This window comes from Cyclopterus lumpus, chromosome 3, assembly GCF_009769545.1.
Source record: "Cyclopterus lumpus isolate fCycLum1 chromosome 3, fCycLum1.pri, whole genome shotgun sequence".
Classification (NCBI taxonomy): domain Eukaryota; kingdom Metazoa; phylum Chordata; class Actinopteri; order Perciformes; family Cyclopteridae; genus Cyclopterus; species Cyclopterus lumpus.
The window spans coordinates 22,433,797-22,456,947 of NC_046968.1; the positions used below are offsets into that span (position 1 = coordinate 22,433,797).

The window sequence follows — 23,151 nt, forward strand, 5'->3', positions numbered from 1 at the left end:
CCACCACAAATCAACTTGAACAATTTCTTAAAGTGAGATCTATGATTTGCATTACTTGTTCTTGCCTGTCCCAGTTGTTGCAGCCAGTTTGGGTGAGTGGGAAATCCTTCAGTAACAAGTCTGCTTCTCCAACCTCTAGGCTACCATAAGCCCATCTAACAATCTGAAGAGTGGCATTAGTATTCACAGAGACAGACAGACAATCAGGCTCCAGTTTTATCACTCAGCATTTGTAGGAATCAGATCTGAGACACAGCAGCAGTATCAATAAAAGATCTAATTTCCAGCCGCACGCGAACAACTGTGCCTCTTTCAACCTACACTGTGGGTATCAATTGTGCACTGAATAATGAAAAGCAATTATGTAGCTAAACAAAGCCGTGGCGGTAATAGGCTTTTGTTTTATTTTTATCCACAAAATGAAAATAGATTCCGTGGCTCTGTGGTTTTCTTTCTCGAGATCCTGTGGGTCACGCTCAGGACACGCTCTTCCTAGCACCAGTCTGCCGACAGAAATATTCTAATGGAGGTTCCAATCCAGACGAATTAGACGGCAAGTTAGTATGAATTGCGGGGGACAGCAGCAGACAATCTGGCTGAAACGAAGAGGAAACAGAAGTCGGCTGCTTAGATTGTGTCTTGATTAATTATTCAACAACCAGATTCTCTATCCAATGACCCTGGTAAAGAAGCACAAATTATTTAGCAAGCTGTCACATCAGCACTTGGTGTGAGGACATGAAGCATGGGCTCTCACTGAGGTATCATAGGAGGCATGTGAACCTCCGCTCGGGCTGTTTTCCGCATGACACACGGCCTCCTGGGTATTGACGGCTGTATCAGGGTACAGAGGTACAGTTTCTCTCAACGGTCACTCATCCAGCAGCCAGGATCTGATAAGGAGGGTAACATGTACGCCATTGTCATTAACAGTGAATGTTGGAGATGCGACAAATGAAGAGTGCCCAGATACCTATCATGTTGGGAAAAAGTGACACCAGCTGCTTTAGAACAACTGGTTCCACAGGGTTTAAACAAATTGACTTGTTACAAACAGGGAGCAGCACAAGTATTTGATGGGCAGATTAGATGCTCTATATATATATATATATCTGAGGGGAAATAATGTGCATTTTTAAATACTTCTTCATAATCGAGTGTGGCTAAAACTAAGCCCTACTGTGCATAGGTGACCGTTGTCTTCTTCGGCGTCAGCTAATCATGCGACTGTCCTTTAAATATAAATGTTCGGTGTACAACAATGAAATATGTTGATGTATTTCTGCAGCAGTGTCACCAAGACAAAGTCCTGAACTTAATGACACACAGTCAAATGAGACAGCCACGTCTGACAGCATGATTGTCACCCTGTTATTTTTGCTGCTCTTAAAAAAGCTATATACTTTCCACAGCCACTCAAAATGTGTTATGATTTCGGAGCGTGCCAGACCGAGAGAGGGAGAGAGAGAGAGGGAGCGAGAGGGATGGAGGGGACAGACTGTTTGCGTACACACATGCAGGTGTATGTGTGTTTGTACACTGTGCATGTGATAGGGAGTTAGCCTTGATCTTGTTAGTGGTGATTGGGGTCTCTGTGAGACCTCACACACCCGGGCTGTGGGTGTAATTGCCCCTTTGCAGGCCGGCCTGTAACCGTGTGGAAGCTTAGGCAAGAGGAATGGGGAGGAGAGTACGGGGCCTTTGTTTGTGGCAGCCGCCACATGTCTGCCTGTGTGGCAGTGCCGAGCTCCCGGGTGTGGAGGTTTGGCTTTGGGGAGATGATTGTTATAGCACTGGTGTTGGCTTTAAAAATGCCTATTTAATGGGAATGCATTTCACAGGCAAGAGCAACGAGGTCTGGGAAACCAACATCACAGCGGCAGGGGCACAGAAGTTCAGCATGTGCCTGCGTCGGGGAGACGGTTCATTCGTGGAAACAGCCTGCCATCTGCTGCTGCACACAAGAATAACAGACAGGGTCTTGAGACGCTCTCTAGACCAGTATTTTATGGCAGATATGCAATTTCTGAGAGAAAATAAATGAGAGCATGTACAATTACCCCTGCACATTATATTCACACACTCATTAACATCTCTTACAGTTAATTTTTTTTTGGGATGTTATTATATTTAATTTGAAATATTTCAAATCACAACTTCACCCACTTCTTTTTTTCACGTACTTACGTCTTTCCACACACTAATTCTACATGTAAACAAACGTGATGCATATGTCATCAGTCGTGTAACTGTGGTGGTAAAGTAGCTTAATTAAAGATCCATTCAATACATGACCTTTTCCACTTACCTCAAGTCCTTTCAATGCTTTTTCTTAATGAACAAATGAATTATGCAGTAACCTAGGCTCAGCCAACAAAAGGCATTTGCAGCCTAATGTGTTTGCCTAAATAGCAGCGAAGAGCAGGCCTACCTTTTAAGTGGATAAGGTACCTCTGTTCAGCTTGCGGTAAGTGTCTAGTTTAATTTAATTCAATAATCCTGATAAATGAAATAAATCCCTTTTGGGACATCCATTCCTTGAGTAGTGAGATAATATAAAATGAGGTTCACAGAGAAAAAATTAGAACATTATGGTTGATTGAGCTTTTACAAAAAGCTGAAATATTAATACAGAGATCTTCTTTATGTTTATAATTTTGCAATAATGAATGAAGGCATCCATGTGGAAAACAATCAGCGCTCGAAATGGATGACAGTGATTGTGAGGCTTAGTGAAAGAAAGCATTAGCATTTTCACACACTCCCAATGCAAATTGTTTCACTTAAACTTTTTAAATACCATTTTGTGTTCCGACTTAATTTTAATAAGTTTGCAGATAAGGAAGCATAAGCATTGGCTTGAAAGGCAGATCGTGAGTCTCTGCAACACATTTATTCACTTTTTGATTCATGAGAGGAATGGGGAAAATTGAAAAGAATGAAAGAACATGATCTTCTCTGAGAAATAATACATTTTGTGCTGAATCGAGATCATTTGAATATAATAAGAATATCCATATCAAACATTCATTTGAATTCAATATAGATGCTTGTATAATTAAATGCACCACTCTGCACAAATTAAAACGGGCCTTTCTGGAGGCTGGCGCTGCCTTTATTAAAAGTGTTTTACTTACAGCCATTCAGTTTTGCTTGGGCTGAAATCCATTTCGTAAACATGTTTTGTACTATATGAATTTATCATATTAAATGGCCAAACTAACTTTGTTTGTTTATGGCTCAGCTAAATTATTTTCAGCATAGACCCAAGCACATAAATACAATATATAGTTCTTCAGGAAAGGTAACTTTAATAACAATTGCCTGTATTTGTCTATAAAGAAATGCAGGGTGTATTTAAGTATACATTTACCTGTTAGAAGCAATACATTGAATGAGCTTAGAGCCACCAATAGTTAAATCCACAATCTTTGGATTATTTTGAGGATTTTAATTCCTTAACTGTGTCTCAGAAATCTCACTCTAAATAATGGACCCACTGTAAATCTAATTCTGCTGTTATTCCGCTTCACCTGTGTATGACCACAGTGTATTGTTTTTATTTAACCCCCCCCACCGCAGACTTATCACTTGTTTGCGGCAACTGCAGCCTCTTGTAAGTCAAATTGATTGAGCCGTCCTTGAACATCTGTTGTTCAGCCGAGCCTCAAAGGTAATCTCGCTAATGGCCCTCTAAGCTATCCACGTAAACACACACATAAATAAAGAATGTTTCCAAAGAGATTTGGTCATCGACTTGCTTGCTAATCAATTCTGCTGCTGCATCTGTTGATGAACGTTTGGGAAGTACAGAGCAAGAAATATGTCGAGATCAATGCCTGGCACGACACCGGCTCGGCAACGAGTGACAGTCACAGCTCCACCGGGAGTCAACATGTACACGCAGATGGACCGGGCCCCGCCGGGCGTCTTGGCAAAAAGGCTGCTGCAACACGCACACAAGAGAGAAACATTGACCAACAGAATGTTGTCCATCAACGACTCAAGATGGGAAATTACAGGCTTGCGTGAAGTCGGTAAAGTGAAGTGGCGTTCCATAATTTGAGCTCTGGCACAGACTGATATGACTGCTGTTGGATGAATGCCACCTCGAGAAAGCTGGTTTCAAGATGTCTTTTTGTTTATTTTTAAAAAAGGGAAAAGGGGCTTTTCCAATAACCAGTTACATTATTTATAATTTGTCATTGGCTTAAGATAACTTTTATTTCTTATTGTATCCAGGATGTACACGTTCAGCTCAACAAGAGGAGCAGACATGATGCTAAACAAAGGCTGAGGTTACACCTGCAGAACCTTATAGGGGCATCAGAATGTTACGCTATTAATGATCACAATCGCTGTATGGAGAATAATAATCACATCATAGCTGTGTGGACGGAAGTCGCCGCTGGCATGGCTTTCTACTTTTGCCCAAACGCGAAAGGGCCGAAACGTACCAGCTGCCTCAACACGACACTCGTATAGGGAGGGAGTCGGAAATTACAGCTCGAGAAATATCTGACAGATCAAGCTGGGGTTTCTTGGATAACTCCTGCTGCCAAGCAATATTCATAAATTTAATTTCCAATCTGCTCTCCTTTTATTAGTTTGGGTGTTATTAAATGAGATTGCTTCATCTTAATATATTTCCAGGGCCTGCGAATGTGTCTAGAAGCTGATATTCAAATTCAATAACATGGCCTGTACTTAGTGCATGGCACTAATAAATGCCAACTTATGATGCATATGAGGACGGGGCTCAGCGTGGAAGTCGCAGCGGGCAATAATAATGCTGTGAATGTCGTTCTGGAGGTGAGATACGCTTCTCTCTAGCCCTGTATGCTGCTCATATGCCGGAAGAAGCCCAGGTGACCTACATACAGAGATAGGCAAGTTGGGTGGGCTGAAGAGAGGCGAGGCGGCTGTTCATATTTCCATGTATTTTATTAACTAGACTAGACAAATCCCCGAAGAATGTAGACACTAGCTTTGGTATTGTTCGTCAGAGAAAGAACTATGTTCATCACAACTATTTGACTGACCTTTAACCTCTCCATTGGACACTGGAGGAGACTGTACTGTTAGATCCATCTTTGAACATACATCTGTATTGTTTGGTGTAGAGATAAACAAATGATCAAAAGGACTACAGTATGTAGAACTGGCGCCTGGTTGCAGTTTCTCACCTCTTGGCCTCTGCGGGGTTGAAACTTGGCGTCCCAACCTTTTTCCTATTTTATTGCTATAACCTGACAACTGCTTTTGCAAAGATTGCAGCTTAGGAAGCTTAGCTGCAGCAGCAAGTGACCTTTACTTTTATTATGAATATTTCTATTTCCTCGTTATTATAGAGTGAAATCTATGCATATGATCAGCACAATGGATTTCTTTTTCATTAGTTGTGTAAAATGCCACTCAGTGAATGGAGGGGCAGTCGCGGCTGCCCGCCAGATTGCACCTTTATCCCAGTGGAGGGATCTGACAATTGGAATTAATATGCGTGGAGCTTTCCCTCTCCATTTGTTGGCTGAGGTTTTCCAGGAAACTTTATCAGGGGTAACATTATCGGGAGCTTTGCCAAGAGCTTCTTCATCATGCTCACATCCGAGCCTGCCCAACACTTGTCACTGTCAATCACAAGGTGATAATACACCGATGATTCTCTCATTTGGTTTAATAAAATCTCCAGGCTTATTTGAACTGCAGTCATTACAGCAAATAATTGCTGCATTGAGGTTTTAGCCAGGCCACAGCCTCAGGGATAAGGAAAGACTATTGCTATATGGAAGATTTGGCTGATGTTTTGTTTTTTTGCATTCTTTACTCCCCAGTTGTTCATATTTCTAAAATGAATATTACATTTGAATCTAGATTTGGCTTTCTTTATTCAAACTAACGTTGTTATTACATATTATCTGGATGTGGAATCATCTTTTTTCACTTTTTTATGTCTGTGCTATGAAGACAGGTTTCACCGGGGACTGCCAATTGTAATTTTTAACTGTCATTTAAACCCAATTGTAGACCTAAATCAGTGGGCCTAAAAGTCTCTGAAGAGATGGACTGACAGAAAGGAACATATTTCATGTTACATTTGAATTCCAGCTGAAGGCATGCAGCTGGAAAATGCTGCTGAAACCACAATATATATATAAATCTTTTTTAGACAGGACAAATTCGACAATAAAAATATCCCATTACATAATTGATCTACATTGCAAATATAAAAAAGGATCTGATGCTGATATGATGCTTACTATTAAAATGTGTGCAAGAGATTTGCTGAAGTGTAGCTCCCAACTACACTGTAGCACCTGTCAACCCAGAGTTGTTTTTTTTAAATAATCTTTACTGCTTATATATATATATTATAATTTAAATAAAACTTAATGTCCAGGAAGGATATGTTATTTGACCTCCCCCGAAATAGCAATTGCTGTAAAATTTCAAGTAGAAAAGAAACCCAGCTCCAACGGGTCACATATTCAATTAGTTAATCCAATCCCCCCACTTTAATTACATTAATTACTGTATTTGTTTGACCAAACAAGGTCACAATAGTTGATTAGATAAAGAATCAATGGCAAAGACAAAAAAACTCATTACAAAAGCAATGGTGTGAATATTTGCACCCTTGTTTGTGTCAGACAGTTTATCTCAATGTCGATGAAGACAAACCAGGCATAAACTTATTTGTTTTGAGGTGATCTTTGATTTGTACATGTCAAAAGAGTGATGGTGACCTTGCGCTGTTGGCTGCCCCAATGAAGCAGCAGGACACTAATTACCTTTGTCAGTGAAGTGTACTTGGAACAATATACAATCAGATAATAATAATGAAGTCAATAATTTGTATTTACTCTGAAACTTGGACAATGTCATTTCTCCCAATTAATGCAGTCACCCATGCATTAAATTAGTTTTTTTTTTCTCACCCAGAAAAATAATTAGGGGTAATTGTTATGAAATCAATCAATCAGCAGAATGAACTGCCAATGAAGCGTGGTCAAAACTAAAGAAATGTGTGACACAGATGGCTTGGATGCATATAGCCTCAAGGGACTCATGGCTGTGCAGTACACTGACACATTCAAATTGAGGCAATAGAAAAGTATTATTTCCATATTTATCAGAGTGCCCAAAGCACATTTGAGGGAAACTGAACAGATAATGTACATGCTGAAAAGACACAAAAAAGACATTGATCTCATGATCTGGAGTAAAAATGCTATACAAAAGAAAACTGCTACATTAATATTCAACATAAAAAAAACTCCATTCATATAAGACAAATAACAATTCATATTTGCACTTAATACGGATAAGTCATAGATTTCACTTTAACATGAAGTGAAATGTTTAACAGTAGCTCTACAAACAATATGTGTTTACCTTTAATGTAGACAATTCATCTGATAAAAGATTAAATATTTCAAACGTGCCCCAAAGAAAACAGCAATGCTGATTGTCTTAAAGAAATGGGTCAATATAATTTGGGGGAAATAAATTAGCTATTAAAAAACAGACAACAACAAAAGCAACTTAATTAAAACAGTCAACATGGCAGGGTGGTTGCAGGGTTATGGTCAATAACATGTTCACAGCATCTTGACATGTCATGGTAGGAAAACTCAGAATAGCTACTTTTAATGCCCCTCGCATTAGGTTAGTTCCACTTGTGCTTTATCTGATAAGTCAAATGTCTGCTGTTGAAAATTTATTTTCATTGGAAAATAAAGTGAAACATAAAATAAAATCATCGTATCTTTCTGTCTTCTTTCACAAAAGAAAAACAGAGCAACTGTACTTACGGTTTGATTGACAGCAAACCGTGGTTACATCCGCTACTTTTTTTCCAGTCACGTGATGGAAGCACCATCAAATCAAATAGGTGACGTTATTCCTGTAGACCAATAGGAATCCGTTGCCGTACACCGAAACGCCCCCTCACTATGTTAGATTGAACTCTGGTTTCTGTGTCTGTCAAATTATTTAGCTAGCCAATGTTAGCTAGTTAGCCGGTATGACACTTAAAGGAATGTCGACCAGCTGACCAGTTTTAGCGAAAATTGCACCGGGACACACGTGAACGTCTCTGTTAAAAGGGTCTTTTACAATTCTTTGGAAAATACGGTGAGCTACATCACTATGTTTTTATTCTCGCAAGGGTTCAAATTAAAGGAATAACGTCAATTTGTTGGCAACGCCAAAGTTAGCATTTAAAGCTAATGCTAAATATACAGTTAACATTAAATTATTTCAGGGAAACGTCAGTGACATCGTGTCAGTGTGTGGACATGAACTAGTTAGTCAAAGGGTTTGAAAGAGTATTTAGTTAGATGTTAAGTTGCGTCAGTTACCTAATGTAGGTCTGTAAGGTTTGCTAACGTAGCGTTAGCACTGTTATTGCGAATGATACGACAACTCGATATCCTGTCGGAAATGCCACGGTATTAATAGCAGATTGTATTGAAATTTAAACGGGGGTCTCTAGTGTTGCCACCCTACGACAACCTACACCAGTTAACTCAAATATACAACCGACTTTTGAAAACGTCGATGGCAATAAAACTACTAGCATACTTCTAAAACAGCCAAGTTGTCACACAGTTATCCCAAACAATTCATCACTTCACATCTTCATCGAGTCATCATTGTACTCCATTGGCACTTAATCTTAAGACAGTTTGGGATCAACTGTCAAATTGCTATTAAATATTGCTATAGTGTTAGCAAGATGACATGAGAAGAAATGTGTGTGTCTGTGTGTTTACGAGTTGCATTCGACCTGAACTGCAGTAGCAGTCACTTGTTTCAAGTGTCTTTCTTTTCCCATCACAGTAGCGGATGGCCCGGACAGCACTTGTAGTGGGACCTACATAGAAAGAGGGGCACCTTTCTGAACCTCTGAATGAGTTATGAACTTAAACCCCTTCTGGAGCATGTCTGCCAATACAAGTCGTAAGGTAAAGTTAACCACATTGAACTATAATATGTAATATATAATGTTCATGTATTGATCATATACCTGCTGACCGTGTTAGTGGATTCTTCAAATGTCCGATGGCATCATCAGTAAATTTGATATGGCTGTTGAAAACCCAGAAGAGAATAAAGTGACTTGTGACTTTCTCTCCCAATTAAGCAGAATACTATATGGTAAATGGACTGTACTCTTGTAATACCGCTTTTCTAGTCCTATCACTCAAATCAAAGCTTTAACACTCCATGTCATCATTTACACACATCATATACTGATGGCATGCAAGGTTCCACCTGCCCATCAGGACTCCTGGTAACTATTTACACCCATTCATACAGCAATCGGTCACATCGACATGCACAGGTCGGATCGAACCGCCAATCCTCTGATCAAAGGACCACCCTGCTCTACCATCAACATTAACCACACTCGGCACATATGAAGATGATGTGTCTGTACTCGGCAGTCACAACTGATTCTAGGCTACTTTCTTCAAATCAAATATAAATATGACCGTAAACTGTGTGTTTCCTTTTCCAGTAAGCATTGCTTGTGTCAAAGGGTTAGTACAGTTAACTAATGCCAGACTGGTTTTCCAAAAAGTGGAGGGGGGGGCGTACATTTTAGCATGCTTATGAAACCCAGGTGAGGAATGGAGGAGGCAATCGATGTACCTTGAGTATGGGTGGGACGTGCGTTATTTTTTCCTGCCTAGTAAAAGGAACAGTTCAAACATTATGTGGTCAAGTCTAACGAATGAATGTAGGGGCTAAATCTGTTGCACACTCAGCACACTATTCACAGCAAACATTCCTGGCATACTAGTTGTATTCACCATCAGCGTTCCTTGTGGCTTCCTGATGCCGTTTGCTCGATGTGTACAGTAACACTGTACCGTAACTACTCGTATCATTCTGAACAACATCAGTAAGAAACAAAGATTGCTGTACTTGGAAGTGCTTGCTCTCCTTTCGACATTGCTTCCTGTTACGCTGCAAACTAGACTAGATGGGCAGTGTAGCCTGAGATGTTGGTCACAGCACATGGTTAACTGGTCAACTGGATAAAGGCTCAGATTATATTCTTCCCTAATCTGTCTATAAAGATGTTCATTCTGCCTGCTTTTTTTTTTTTTTTTACAGCTGATGTTGAAATTCTTGTTTTATTTGTCATACAAAACAGCAGAGAACTGACAGCGAGGAACAGAGTGGGCACAGTGAGCAGAGAGCCAGCCCAGCCCGACTGCCCTTTGGCAAAAAGCAGCTTCCACCCATTCCTAAGAATGCTGCCCCCATTACCAAGCCTGCGTCTACGGGCACCCTAGCACCGTCAGCCAATGGCACACACGCTTCTTATGGTCCCTTTTACTTGGAGTACTCTCTGCTGGCTGAGTTGTAAGTATTGGACCACTGTCGGAATGAAACGTTCACTGTATTTGGAGTTCCTTTTTTAAATATGTTGGTATCACTTGCTTTTAAAACACATGGGCATAGTCTGTATTAAAATGTGATGCCCAAGAAGAAAATAATTTCCATGCATGTTTCTCTTTCTCTTTTGTATTGACCTGACTTCTCGCCATGTGACTTACAGCACATTGGTGATTAAGCAGAAACTGCCTGGAATTTATGTCCAGCCATCCTACAAATCGGCACTCAGTAAGGACCTTCTTTTTATGTTCATGCCTTTTTCATATTTACAATAATCAAATGTGGCTTTTTGTAGATTATTTCTTGAATGCTCAACATCTATTTTGCAAAAAGGCTCAAACTAAGCAATCTGTTTATTGACGGTGGCTTTTTCTGCATGATTCATGGCTGTGTTGATGGAATGAAAGATTCTGAAATATCATGCGTCTCCCACTGTTTAGTGTGGTTTGGGGTCATATTCATCAGACATGGCTTGTACCAGGATGGAGTCTTCAAGTTCACTGTGTATATTCCAGATAACTATCCAGATGGAGAGTGTCCTGTAAGTATAGTGTACTTTTTTTGTAGCGGGAAAGGGATTATTTTGTGCATCAATCGTATAGTATTTGTTCAAATGGTGTTGATTTTTCCAGGTCGGCAAACATTTAGAAAAAAAAGAAACTTTGAAATGAGTTTTGTCATTAGACAGTTTGTTTAGTCATATTTAAACTGTTAAACTATATAAAACTAGAACTCTTGTCAGTTGTAACACACGGTTGCCCAGTGATCTTGGAAACAACGCTTTGTGTTACAGAACATTAAAAATTGTTGAGGGAAGTCCTCAACCTCTCTTCCTTATGCTTTGTTTCAGAAATTAGTATTTGACATCCCAGTTTTCCATCCTCTCGTTGACCCCGTTTCTGGAGAGCTTGATGTCAGAAGAGCTTTCACCAAATGGAGGTATGCTCTCTGCTTTTACACATTTGTGATTGGTTTCTTTTTCAAACATGAATATTTAAGTCAGAACTAAATTATTAGTTTTATGTACTAAATGACACCACCTCATCCCGACTGAGCCGGTCCAGCTTGCTCAGTGGATAGTTTACTCAGTTGGACAGTCTGCAAAGTCATCTTTTGGACTAAACAGAATAACTCCTTGAGGGATCCTCAAGGGAAGTCATGCACTCATATTAATGATGTTGTTTACTTTGTTCTTGTAGACGGAATCACAACCACATTTGGCAAGTCTTGATGTACGCACGTACAATTTTCTACAAGATTAATACCACAGAACCACTCAACCCAGAAGCGGCTGTGCTGTGAGTGTCCGAGCCTCCTTTCACTTGTTTTTATTTTACTGTAAGACATGAACTATTAAAAAGGCAGATTTACACTTTATTGGTTCTTTAGCCACTGACAAAACTGAGTATAAAGCACAATTGTTCTGACTAAATGGCTCTATTACAGAAGAAAGTATTGTTACATTGAAGCAAGTTGTTAATCACAACATGAGCATATCTATGAACTTGTTTTTCTTTTTCATGGCAAGACATTTTGACTTGTCTGAGCAGGTTAGGAACAGGTGAATCCAATTGTATTGATTGCTCACTTCCATCAAGCGCTGCAGTGAGCCAGCGTTCACAGTACCAGGACCTTTGAACTCACCTAAATGAAATCCTGTTGTTGATAATATTCTGTGTATGTTATATCGCCTTCCTACATTGATGTAAATGGAAAGATATACAATTGAGCAGCAGCATCATGTATGATGTTTACCATAGAAAGTTAAATTAACCAGATATATCATGAATATTGTGTACAGGCATTTGACATGACATTATACTCTAATAAAAAGGGACCAGGAACTCGATAGTTTTCACGTTCCTGTCGCAGCTTGTCGCTCTGTTTTTAGTTGTTTTTTTTCTTGGCAATTCATATTGCGGAGCCATTTGGATTTCTTTTCATCTTTAGAAACTCATCATAAAGCATTACTTTTTATTTTTTTATTTCAGATATGAAAAGGATGTGCAGTTGTTCAAAAGCAAAGTGGTGGATAGTGTGAAATTATGCAACAGTCATCTTTTTGACCAGCCCAAGATGGATGATCCGTACGCAATAAGGTTGGTAAACTGACTGCATTTTTTTCACATTCCGCAACAGGAAAACACACCCTGTAAAGCTCACACTGAGACTCTTTATCCATTTGACAGTTTTTCTCCGTGGAACCCAGCTGTTCACGAAGAAGCAAAAGAGCGGATGTTCACATACAAAGTATGTCTTTAAAAAAACAAAAACAAAAAAAAACAAATCTACAAGAGTTGACTGTCAAAGAGTTTTTATGATTGTGAGCACAAGAGAGTGCCAGTTCTCCCATAATTAAGCTGCAGCATGAGCTATACGCATTCTGATTGGTTGGAGCTGTTCAAGTTGTGTAACTGTTATTTTGCCTTCATTGCTCTAGAGACGGCCTGACGATCACCACAAGGGAACACAGGTGTCTGGGCTGTCTTGGGTGAAGCCTGGATCGATGCAGCCCTTCAGCAAAGATGACAGTCCTCCCCAGAGCTGAGCCTGCAGTGTCGATGCAGCGGCCACCAGAGGGCGGCGCATGCACCGGATACATCGGCTTGCCTCAGCTGTTTATGTGAACTGGATCCTTGAAACAGTTGGGAGAACTTCATGTTAAATCTCCACATTATTGTTCAGCTTTAAAGGCTTTGTAGGCATCTCCTCAAACAGCTTTAGAATAAGGAAAGAAAGTTTGTATTATATGTAAATCGACGATGACAAATGGATGTCCCAGCAACCTCATTTAGGCTGTGATGCAATCAAAGAGCTTTGTCAATTAGATTTTCAGAACCATGCACATCTTGGGCTAGGTGATGCAACATACTGTCCCAAAAAGGAGCTGCAAAGCATTCATATGGTAAGTAGAGTGGACTACGTGATCGCTACCACTTATTGAAATTGGCTCAGGACTGTTTTATTTGTCAGACTTTGAATGTTGTCAGTCAAAGTTGTGTGAATGAAACCTCATGAGCCCCTCATTAACCAATTAGAATGACATGTTTTATATTTGTTTCTTAATGGACAATGATTTATTTTTAATCCCACTGTGTAAACTATTGTCTTGCATAGTTCCTAATAAATATATATTTAAAAAAAGCAGAGCAGGCAAGTATGGTTTTAAATGAGATGCTAAAGAACTAAACTTGTGTATTTTATTTTGTCTGGTTTTAAATCATTTTGAATGTTTTCTGTACCTTTTTGGCTGTTGGTTATTAAAGGTCTGGGTTGTATATAATGGATGCTGTGCTAAGATTTGACTTTTAAAGAACTGTGTGCATTGACGCTTGGCCTTTCTAATTTGATTTCTTTGGTTTTTCTTTGCAAATGTTACTTAAGCTTTCTCATCGATATTTTCGTCACAAGTTAAAACGATATTGCAGGATTACCGCATGAGTCAGAAGGAAAATCAGAAATGTATTTTCATAAGTTTAGTTATTAACTAGTTTCTAAGTACCACACAATTGCGTTTTGTCCAGTTCCAAAAACTACCCCTTTTCCACTGTGCCAGATAAATGTTTTGTTTTGTGTAATGTCTTCATCCGTAAAGGGCTCTGGCTTAAATGTTCGTAATAATGCCCTGACACTTTTATTATGCAAATATTGTAAAACTAAGGGTGTGGGAAGTGGGTGTTATTTTTAAAATGTGTGGGAACCCCAGAAGGAAATTACTATATCAGAATAGCAGATATGGTGCTGAAACCCGGGAGATCTATTTATAGCTGCTGTAAAAAACAGGAAAAGGTTCGGTGTACATCACACACTGACATTTGGGCTTTTGACCAATTCGAATGTGTGAGTTTCAATGTTTTCCATATGGACCGTTCCTGCTCCAGTTTGTGAAGGGCATTGATGCATAAATGACATGAGGTTTAAAGGCTTTTCTTTGAAATCAATAAACTGATCAAAAAATATGTTTTTTTTTGCACTGGGGGGGGAGCTGGTTTTATTTACAGCAAGCAAATGGAAATACCTGCTGCAAAATAAACATTATACACTGTTCAGACATTTCTGGAATGGGGTGGGGATAGTAATTGTTTTCAAAGTACATCAGTGTATAATCCACATGAGTGATGTTTCACTTGTACAAAAGGACAAGACAACTGCACATAGTACTGTTGAATGATGGGCACGAGACTATTCTAATGCATTTATTATTGCAGAATACTGGCATTCTCATTTCTATGAAATGAAAGATGACACATGTCTCATGTCATGTACTTGTATGAAGTCAATACGGGCACACTAATGAAGTACAAGTATACAATAGTGGGGGAAATAGTTGATTTCCGGCCGCATGTTGCCCAGTCCGCCACCAGAGGTCAATATGTGCCCACGGTGGAGAGCAGCGCTCCCACCCCATGTCATCCTGGCGTCGTGGAGAAGCTCCGGTGCATGTGCGAAAGTGAAACCCCTCCGGATTGGCTCTGGCTTGTGCGCGGCCATCTTATGCACTCTGTCAACATGGGCACTTTACGCACGAAACCCCGATATAATCAGCCGCTGACCGCGGCCGGTTGGGCGCGGCGACGCATCGAAAGCGCTCGCGCCGCCGGAACCGGGTTTTAATTCCACGCGGAAAGGTGGAATCGACCCAAATTGCCTGCGCGCCAATCAGAGAGGAGCTAACTCATATGCAAATGCGGCGTTATCGCGGTCACGTCAGCAGCAGCAGCGGTAGAGCCGCTGCGCCGTGGTCGCCAGCAGGAGTACAACTAACAACACAGTCACAAGTTCGCCGAAAACACTCTTTGCGCGTCGACGTCTTGGGAGTTAAACTTTGGCGTTCGTCCCAGGTAAGGAAACCACACTTCTCCGGGTGGTTTGTTTTGTTGCCGAGAGGTGTTTCGGACTCGAGGGGTTCCGCTTCATTCAGGCTCGGAGCTGTCAAATCGCGTGCAGTCAGTGCGGCTTCGCCTCAGCTGTCTGATGACACCACCGCCTCTCGCGGAGTGTGTGTTCCTCCGCCGGTTGGAAACGAGAAGGTGACGAGCCCCAACAAACAACAACAAAAAAAACTTGTCCGCATTAAGTTTCCCCGTGAAGTTTCGCATTCGGAAATAGCCGAGCACTTTGTCCGCAGTTTTGCGGGCGTAAATGAGAAGAGAGCGGCGCTTCAAAGTAACGTTCTCCGGTTCTTTTGACCGTGGTGGTCCTGAACTGACAGCGACCCGACCGGGCTCAGGCAGCGCCGCACTTGTCCGCGGACCCGGTTCGGCTGTTGGCGGTGCCAACAAGTCGCCACTTTTAATTAGAAAATGAGACGAAAAGTCCGTCGAGGGCTAACGCACTATGTTATCACGGACACCATCACGGTCGACCTCTTCATCCATCTCCGGCCTCTTCCTCCTCTTCCTCCTCCCCCTCCTCCTCTTGCTTCGTGTTGAAGCGTCACGACACGTTTTTTTTTTTTTTTTGAATCCTGTGCTTCTTTCCCCCAAAGTGGAGGCTTTTTAGGAGCACGTGTGACCAACTCAACAGGCCGCGGCCACCGATTTGAATCTAGAATCAAACGCCCCACGGGGTGGTGGTGGGGTTAATCTCGCTTTCCACTCGGCAAATGTGTGCTTTTCCACGTTGTCGCCTCGCTCGCTTGTCAAACACCGCGTTTCACGGGAGCTCGAAGCCATTGCTGGGGCTGAAGATGAAGAGGCTGAGACTTCGAGAGGTGAGCCCGGTGTCTGTTGTAATGAAAGCGAGACTTTCCCCTCACAAACTTATCGCAGCTTCGTAAACGCGACGAATGTTGTTGTTTTTTTTCTTTTTAAATGAAATGCGCTTTTTGTTGTTGTTGGGTTGTTGTTTTTTTCGGTCCCGGCTACTTTGTTCCCAGCGCATTGCAATCTTCGGGCGACATTGTTGGTGTTTTTGCAACAAGTTGTTGTTTTTTTGGATGTTGTTTGGCTGAGGCACGACTCAATGGCGACCTCGGGCAAGTTATGTACACGGAGTTCTTGTTGATATTAGGCATGGGTTGCACGTGCCTGGACGGTACTTACCACGTCACGATTATCAAGGAAACAGCTGGAAGGCGAATTAGGTTTAGGGGATTGGTTTCTGTCTCGGGGCCAGATTAGGGGGTGGGGGTTTAAAGGTTAGCAGTGCCTTGGCTAGCGGGTTCATGAATATTCTTGCATTGTACATGATTAAGATGATATGAAATGTATATTTTTTTCAAACCCTTTCAGCGCGACCCCCCTCAGATTACTGTTGTAAATCCATCTGGAATGGACTGCTTCCTTTGCCTCAGCTTTCAGGCTGCTGCCTCCGACTCACTTTGAACGTCTCCAACAAGATACATGGTCTGTGTTGGTAATCATTTCAAATAACACAAACTAGTATTTTTTTAGTTTTCATGGAAATGAAAGAACACAATCACACCCTTACTCCAATAGTGGTGTCCACCCGGATGATTAGTGCACACTCTAAATATTTATCGTCAGAAAGCCAAGTACACAGAACTTTCAAACCTCTTTTATGAGGGTGAGAGATGGTGTAATTATGACTTGACTGGGAAAGTTTAGTCTTAATAGTAGTAATGTGATTTACTTTTACCACATTCTGAATGGGCCACTGGAAATAAACAACTTGGTGCTGCAAATTAACTAACTAATGGCAGTGACATTATGCCTCAAGGAAATCACCTTTCAACAACATAGCCTGAATATTGAATGATTTCCTATTTAAATCAGATTTAGAGTGAGACCTTACGGCCTGTTGCTGATGTTTTTCAAGTGTCAGAATCCTGACAAGATTTGTGTTTTCAAATTGGCTTTTAGACTGTAGAAATACCTTTTTCTTCTTTTTTTTTTTTAAAGTGTTATATTGTCTGGTGATGTGCTTTGAGATTTAAGAAAGTTTAGCCACTCATTTGCAGTGTAATTTATACACATTTCTTGCTTTCAGATGAAGTCACTTTTTTAGTGATTTATTTGGCCTTTTGACTACACATGTCAAGTGTGGTAGTTGAGCCTGTCCTAGTTCGTTCTCTCTTAGTTAACGCCCCCGTGTATTTAAAGGAATGATGTACTGAAAACCCCACTTTCCATATATATATATATATATATATATATATATATATATATATATATATATATATACACACACACACACACGTTGGCTAATTAATTGATAAGTCTCTCCACAAGTTAGACCAAGATACTGGGGAAATGGATGTGCTTTTTGTGTGCCTGTCTGTGTGCATAGCAAGTCAGCATATTATGACCGACCTGGGTAAGCTTCTGTCATCTTCCGCCTGTCTGTGGTTGCAGAACACACAGCTCACGTGCTCACTGGCTCAAAGCACCTCATCTGCCTCTGTCCCTAGCTGTGGAAATTCTATCAGCTGTTTGCACCTCCGACATATTCTGCAGTACCAGGACAGGGGGCTTCATTGTTGTTGTTGGTGGTGGTGGGTGGGGGGCGGGTTGAAGTGTGCTTGTGTGTAATAGGGGAGGGGGTACAGGAAGAGGCACCTGCTTGTGGTTCGTTTGCACCAGCTGCTACACACATGAAAGGTGTTTCCCCCCCAGACCCTTTTGGCCTCGCCATTACCTGCCTTTTGAAAGTTTTTTTTTTTTTTTTTTTTAAACTAAATGTGCATTCATCCAACTCTATTGGTCTACAAGCACGTATTACTGATGATGATACAAGAAGATCTGGTGGGGATAAATACTTGATAAATTGTCATGTCATCTCAGCCTGGACATGAGGTGTGTGTGTGTGTATGGGGGGGGGGGGGAGAGAGAGAGAGAGTTCTGCTGTATTATTGTAATGAGTAGCTTCTAGTTTGTTTGCAATATGTGATCTGTTTATCTACACTAGGGGTTTCCAACAAGCGGCTCATAATCTACCACTAGCCTGCTACCCGTTGGCTTTCTAAAACTTCAAAGAATATGTACATACATTTGATAGTATAAAGTCACTTTGGAAACCTGTTAAAATGTATACCCAATCAAATTCAGACTTCTGACACAGCATCATTGTTTGCCAATCAGCTATCAATTAAACAAGTTGCACTTCTTTCAAGTTTGGCTCCATCAGTGATGCAGTAGGGGGGATGTTAGCAGACTAACAAGCGCTAACTTATAGATGTGAATGACAAATGTTTACAACAACCTTTTTATGGGACTTTATGGCTCGTGGCGGTAATCTACGACCTGAGAAAGTAAAAGAGCTGAAAAAAGCTTTTAAGATAAAAGTCTCTGTTTACCAAACTATCGAAGAAGGCCAACGCAGCAACAGAGGCTTTGTTTAGTGGCCAAGAACAGCCCTTTGCCAATGACAGGGTTGTAATAGAGGTCATGACTCTAGAGGCTGACGTGTTAATTAAGGACAAAAGTGAGAAATAAATGATATCTGCGATTGGCAATGTACAACAAATGTGCAATGAGTAGGTCTCAGCCACTTTCATTTTGTCAAATTAGCTCTCAGAGGAAATAAGGTGGGAGACTCCTGATCTAGACCATATATTACTTTTTGAACACACACAGTCGTCTTCTTCTCATACTAATGGTTTTTTTCTTCTTTTTTTTTTTCTCTCCTCTGTTTTTGGAAAGGGACACGCTATTATGGACATGCTGTAGCTCACAGTGAGGCTCATTGGGACCAGCTTGGATCCAGTGGAGTTCCAAAGGTTCCCGTTACCCTCCGGGCTCTGCCATGGACTTCTTTAGTGACCCTAACCTCTTTGTTGGAGGATTGGATGGGCTGGACGAGGATGGCTTCCCCTCAGCACCATCACTTGTGGATGAGCTAAACCTCACTGCTGATTTTGAGCCCCTCCAAGTGGAGCCTCTAGACCCAGGGAAGCACCAAGCCTTGATGCCTCCAGTCACTACCCAACAAGCCATGCCTTCTTACAGTCAGCAGATGGGTCACTACATTGGCATTAAGGCGCAGACTCCTATGGGGCAGCCGTTTACTGGTCCTGGGGGCACAGGAGGTACAGGGGGTGGAGGTGGTGGCATGATTGCAGACCAGCATGTCCAATACCATAATGCTGCCATGAGCCAAGTACCTCAATCCAATGGGCTGTTCTGTAACAGTAGCAGTCCAATGTGGGGCAACCAAGACCAGAATGGGAATATGTACCACCCCTTATCTCAACCGCAACAACAGCTTTGTCAGCAACAGCAGCAACAACTGCACAACCAGCAACTTCATGTCGGACAACAACAAACACAGCAGCAACAACACCACCCATGTCACCAACAACAACGGGAGCAGCAGCGCAGAATGCAGCAGCAACAGCAGCTGCAACAACAACAGCAAAGACATCAGCAACAGCTGTTAAACCAGCGCCAGCACCAACAAATTAACACACAGACTATGTCCCTGCAGCAGCCGCAGCATCACAATTTCTCCTTTCACCAGAGAGGTCAATCTCAGAGCCAACAGCAAGTTCACCATACTCAGCAGCAGGTTCAGCACCAATTAACAGTAGGAGGGCCAAGGTTCCATTCAAGGGCTATGCCAAGTAAGTCTTATTTGAATAGTCAAAATGCTATACTGAGTGGGACTTGCTTGCAGCTTCCGCCGCAGCAAGGTAGCTACCAGTTGACAAGGGGAGGTCAAACCTTCTCTGGATCAGGATCGGAAGACCCAAACCTAACCTTCCCCATGCATTCTTCACCGATGGTTCACTCTTTGCCCATATGCTCAGTCAGTTCTGCCACAGTTTACCAAGCTGCTCAGTACCCTGCCTATCCTGGAGAGCCAGAAATACCCAGTCTCAGTCAGCAGTCCACATCCTCGGGGTCTATGCCCAACACCACCATTGTACCCCTTACTTCTGCAGTGCCTGAGCTCCCAGGGACAGTATGTCAGTTCCCATCCACAGCAGTTATGAGGAACCAGGCAGATGAATGTGCTTTCCGGGCCCTGCATTGCTCTGGAGAAACCCAGGGAAACAAGTCATCCGAGATGTTTGGTGAGTCAATGAACTGCTTCCCCAGCATGGCCAGCCAGCTGCCCTCTGAGCAGCCTCGGAGCTGCAGGGCCATAAACACTAATGGATACCAAGCATTGGGAGACACTCTCCTGCCATCAAAGGCTGGAGACTTGGAGGGCCTGGAGCCTCCTGACCTCCTGCCTGACCTACTGCCCCAGCTGGAGGCTGCTCTCAGCCAACAGGATGAATCCAACTGTTCCTGGGTCGATTCCAGCCAGGAGAAGGGACATGAACACAGCAAACCACCACCTGTTGAGTACAAGCAAGAAAAGGTAATGCAATGTTACAAACTGATTTTTTTTTCTTTCCTTTTTTCCATTCCTTTGTCTGTTTTTAAATACATGAATGACAGTACATTTTAGCCATACTGTAGCAGAGCAATTCTCTGAATGTAATGCTTTTTGCCCAAGTCTGATGTATATCCATATTGCCTATGCACTCTGTTCTGTACCACAATTTATTGTCGGTATCGATTTAAAGAGGGGTATTTGAGCAGGATGGAGGTTTATAAGTTGAACATAATTGGATATTATATTTCAACAAATTTGCTTTACCAACTGCTGACATAAAGAGAATATATTCCTCCCAGTGTAGCCACTCAATGTTTAACTAACTATCCCAGTCAGAACATGTGCCTGTCTAGTAGGAAACCTGCAATCAGTGGTGGAGCGGGGGTAGGTGGCGAGGCAGTACCGAGGGCCATCTGAAAGCCTTCTCAAAATGATAATGGTCTGTCCGGCATGGACTGTCTATCTGGCCAGTGCGCCGACAGCAGGTCAGGCCTGATTAGGCTAAGAGTGGCAGGAGTGTCTTCAGGACTTAGCTGTAAGCATACTTAGGGCTATATCAAGATGTGGGTCAGGGCAAGTCAGAGGCACTTGCACACTGCCTCCATGGAGTGTGGGGGAAGTTGCACACTGTTGTGGTGGCTGCCACAGTCTGTGTGTTTGTGCATGTGCACATGTAAGTGAGCAGGAAAACAAAAACAAAAAAGAGTGGTGGAGGAGAGTGGTTAGCACTTGGGGGAGGGGGTTTGGGAGATGGAGAGAGCACTAGCTCATGGAAAAAGGAGAGCGTAGGAAAGAAAGAAAAGAGACAGAGGAAGAGCACGAGAGGGAGAAGCGGAGCAGAGGGGGAGGCTGGGAGAATGCATTAGCTGGCTGTAACAGGCTTCAGGCGGTTCCTGGACCTCAGTTGGCTAGTAACTTAGCAGCATCCCCACTGCCTCTTGGCCAACGAGTGACACATGACCAGCAGCAAAAGCAACAGCTGTTTCATAACAGTTTGTACACTAAAAAATGAATTTCAACACATTCATGCATTCCTTTTTGATCACATTTTTGCAGTGTTATTACAAAACATCTGTTGAACTAACAATTTAACCGATTTTGTCAGCATAAACCGAACACGTGGGAAATTCACACGTTTTTCACGAGAGCACTTGTTCTTTCCATGGCCCACTACTGACAGTGCTGAGTGTCTCATTGCCATTGACAACACAACAATGTGGTTTAGCATTATCTTCCCAACCCTACCTTTTCTGTATCTGCACTTTCTAATAATTACAATTTCACTGACAGTTTGAGCGACTCGTTTAAATCTCTCTAAACAGGGTCCTGTTACTGACCCATTATGCACCCCCAGACTTCTGAAACCAAACCAATGTCCATGAGCCAAAACAGGACCTGTATGTTGAGTACTGCCTCTGCTATCCCCCAACAGGCAGCAGGTGACAACAAAACGGGTGGCCTGTGTGAGGGAGCCCTGGTTAGGCAGACCATTTGCCCATCTGCAAAGGTCCTTGATTGAAATGAGGCCATGAACCACAGCCACACGAATGAGCCTCTCCCTGTCTGTGTCAACATCCAGCCCTGTGTTGATGCTTACAGGCTGACTGTGCTATTCATGTGCACTGATGTGTGAAGAGCCTGCTGATAGTGTGTTTGCTGAACAGGCAAGGCATCGGGGGCTAGCTGCCTACTCTTCACTCCCCCGCAGTGAATGGGGCTAATTAGGATTTCCAATGGTTGTAATGGTCAGCTGCAGCTGTGATTAGCACTTGGGATTCAAGATTGTTGCCAAATTCTAAAGTTAAGTTGAGTTTGGGCCCTGTTGCAATGGATCTAAATTGAAATGAACAGATGTGTATCCAACTCTAGCCTGTCCCACAAATCATTTCAACAACTTTTATGGACTGCAAGGGGCCTAATGAGGTACTTCAAGCTTAAGCCTCGGTTATACTGCCCAAAAGATCTGTACACGGACAGCTGTCGACACTGCGGACGCGTAGTAGTTCTGTTCATACGGTTCACTCGGAGGACGTTTTCCCCACACATTCACTTGGAGCAATTTTGTTTGCCCGGTCACAACAAATTAGCAGTATGCGGACATCTGCAGACAGCATACACGTACACCCTCTGTGGACAAAACGTACTTTACGTGGACCCTAGCCGCCCCTTGCAGATGCGGAAAGTATAATTTCTGTTTTCCTGGCATCATCACTCTAATGAGACTCTTCCGAGCTGGATGCTGGTTTGCAATGCTTCTGTGTACTTGTATAAGTCGGCAGTCTTTCTGCTGTATGTAGTCGGGACCTCCAGACTGCAGTCTGCAGCCAGTGTGTGTCATCATGAGACGTAATGTCACAAATCAGTGACTGGGATGGCTTTGTGGCAGTATTGGATTGACAGGGTTTTAAATTGATCAAGTGTCTTGATTAGTCTAGTCACTGGATTAACGGAGGA

General features: G+C 42.2%; 2 protein-coding genes across 7 annotated transcripts in view; both read left to right on the plus strand.

Annotated features, from left to right (window-relative positions):
* The first annotated feature begins 7,975 nt into the window (after positions 1–7,975).
* Positions 7,976–14,369, plus strand: aktip (akt interacting protein). Of its 3 annotated transcripts, none has more exons than XM_034560573.1 (10): positions 7,976–8,133; positions 8,842–8,966; positions 10,166–10,377; positions 10,574–10,638; positions 10,851–10,951; positions 11,261–11,349; positions 11,610–11,708; positions 12,402–12,509; positions 12,600–12,660; positions 12,851–13,740. In XM_034560573.1, the coding sequence occupies exons 2-10, from the start codon at positions 8,919–8,921 to the stop codon at positions 12,956–12,958; spliced, it is 891 nt and encodes a 296-aa protein (XP_034416464.1). In that variant the 5' UTR covers positions 7,976–8,133; positions 8,842–8,918; the 3' UTR covers positions 12,959–13,740. The 3 variants fall into 3 exon arrangements, with proteins under 3 accessions (XP_034416464.1, XP_034416456.1, XP_034416472.1); XM_034560565.1 differs by having other exon boundaries at positions 7,977–8,133; positions 10,169–10,377; XM_034560581.1 differs by lacking the exon at positions 12,600–12,660 and having other exon boundaries at positions 7,978–8,133; positions 12,851–14,369.
* A 574-nt stretch (positions 14,370–14,943) lies between these two features.
* chd9 (chromodomain helicase DNA binding protein 9) overlaps positions 14,944–23,151 on the plus strand; it is a 64,140-nt gene continuing 55,932 nt past the window's right edge. For 2 of the 4 annotated variants that reach the window (XM_034560483.1, XM_034560500.1), the window contains exons 1-2: positions 14,944–15,251; positions 19,014–20,679. In XM_034560483.1, coding sequence (XP_034416374.1) covers positions 19,117–20,679 — 1,563 coding nt within the window. In that variant the 5' untranslated portion in view covers positions 14,944–15,251; positions 19,014–19,116. Of the gene's footprint in view, positions 15,252–15,861; positions 16,124–19,013; positions 20,680–23,151 lie in introns of those variants that run through there. The other 2 variants (XM_034560491.1, XM_034560509.1) reach the window with 2 other exon arrangements.

Bases quoted from the DNA above. Each gene is read 5' to 3' on its own strand.
- aktip (XM_034560573.1), top strand. From the start codon at position 8,919: ATGAACTTAAACCCCTTCTGGAGCATGTCTGCCAATACAAGTCGTAAG. The intron at 10,639-10,850 runs GTAAGGACCTTC...CCCACTGTTTAG, and splicing joins ATCCTACAAATCGGCACTCA to TGTGGTTTGGGGTCATATTC. The intron at 12,661-12,850 runs GTATGTCTTTAA...TCATTGCTCTAG, and splicing joins AGCGGATGTTCACATACAAA to AGACGGCCTGACGATCACCA.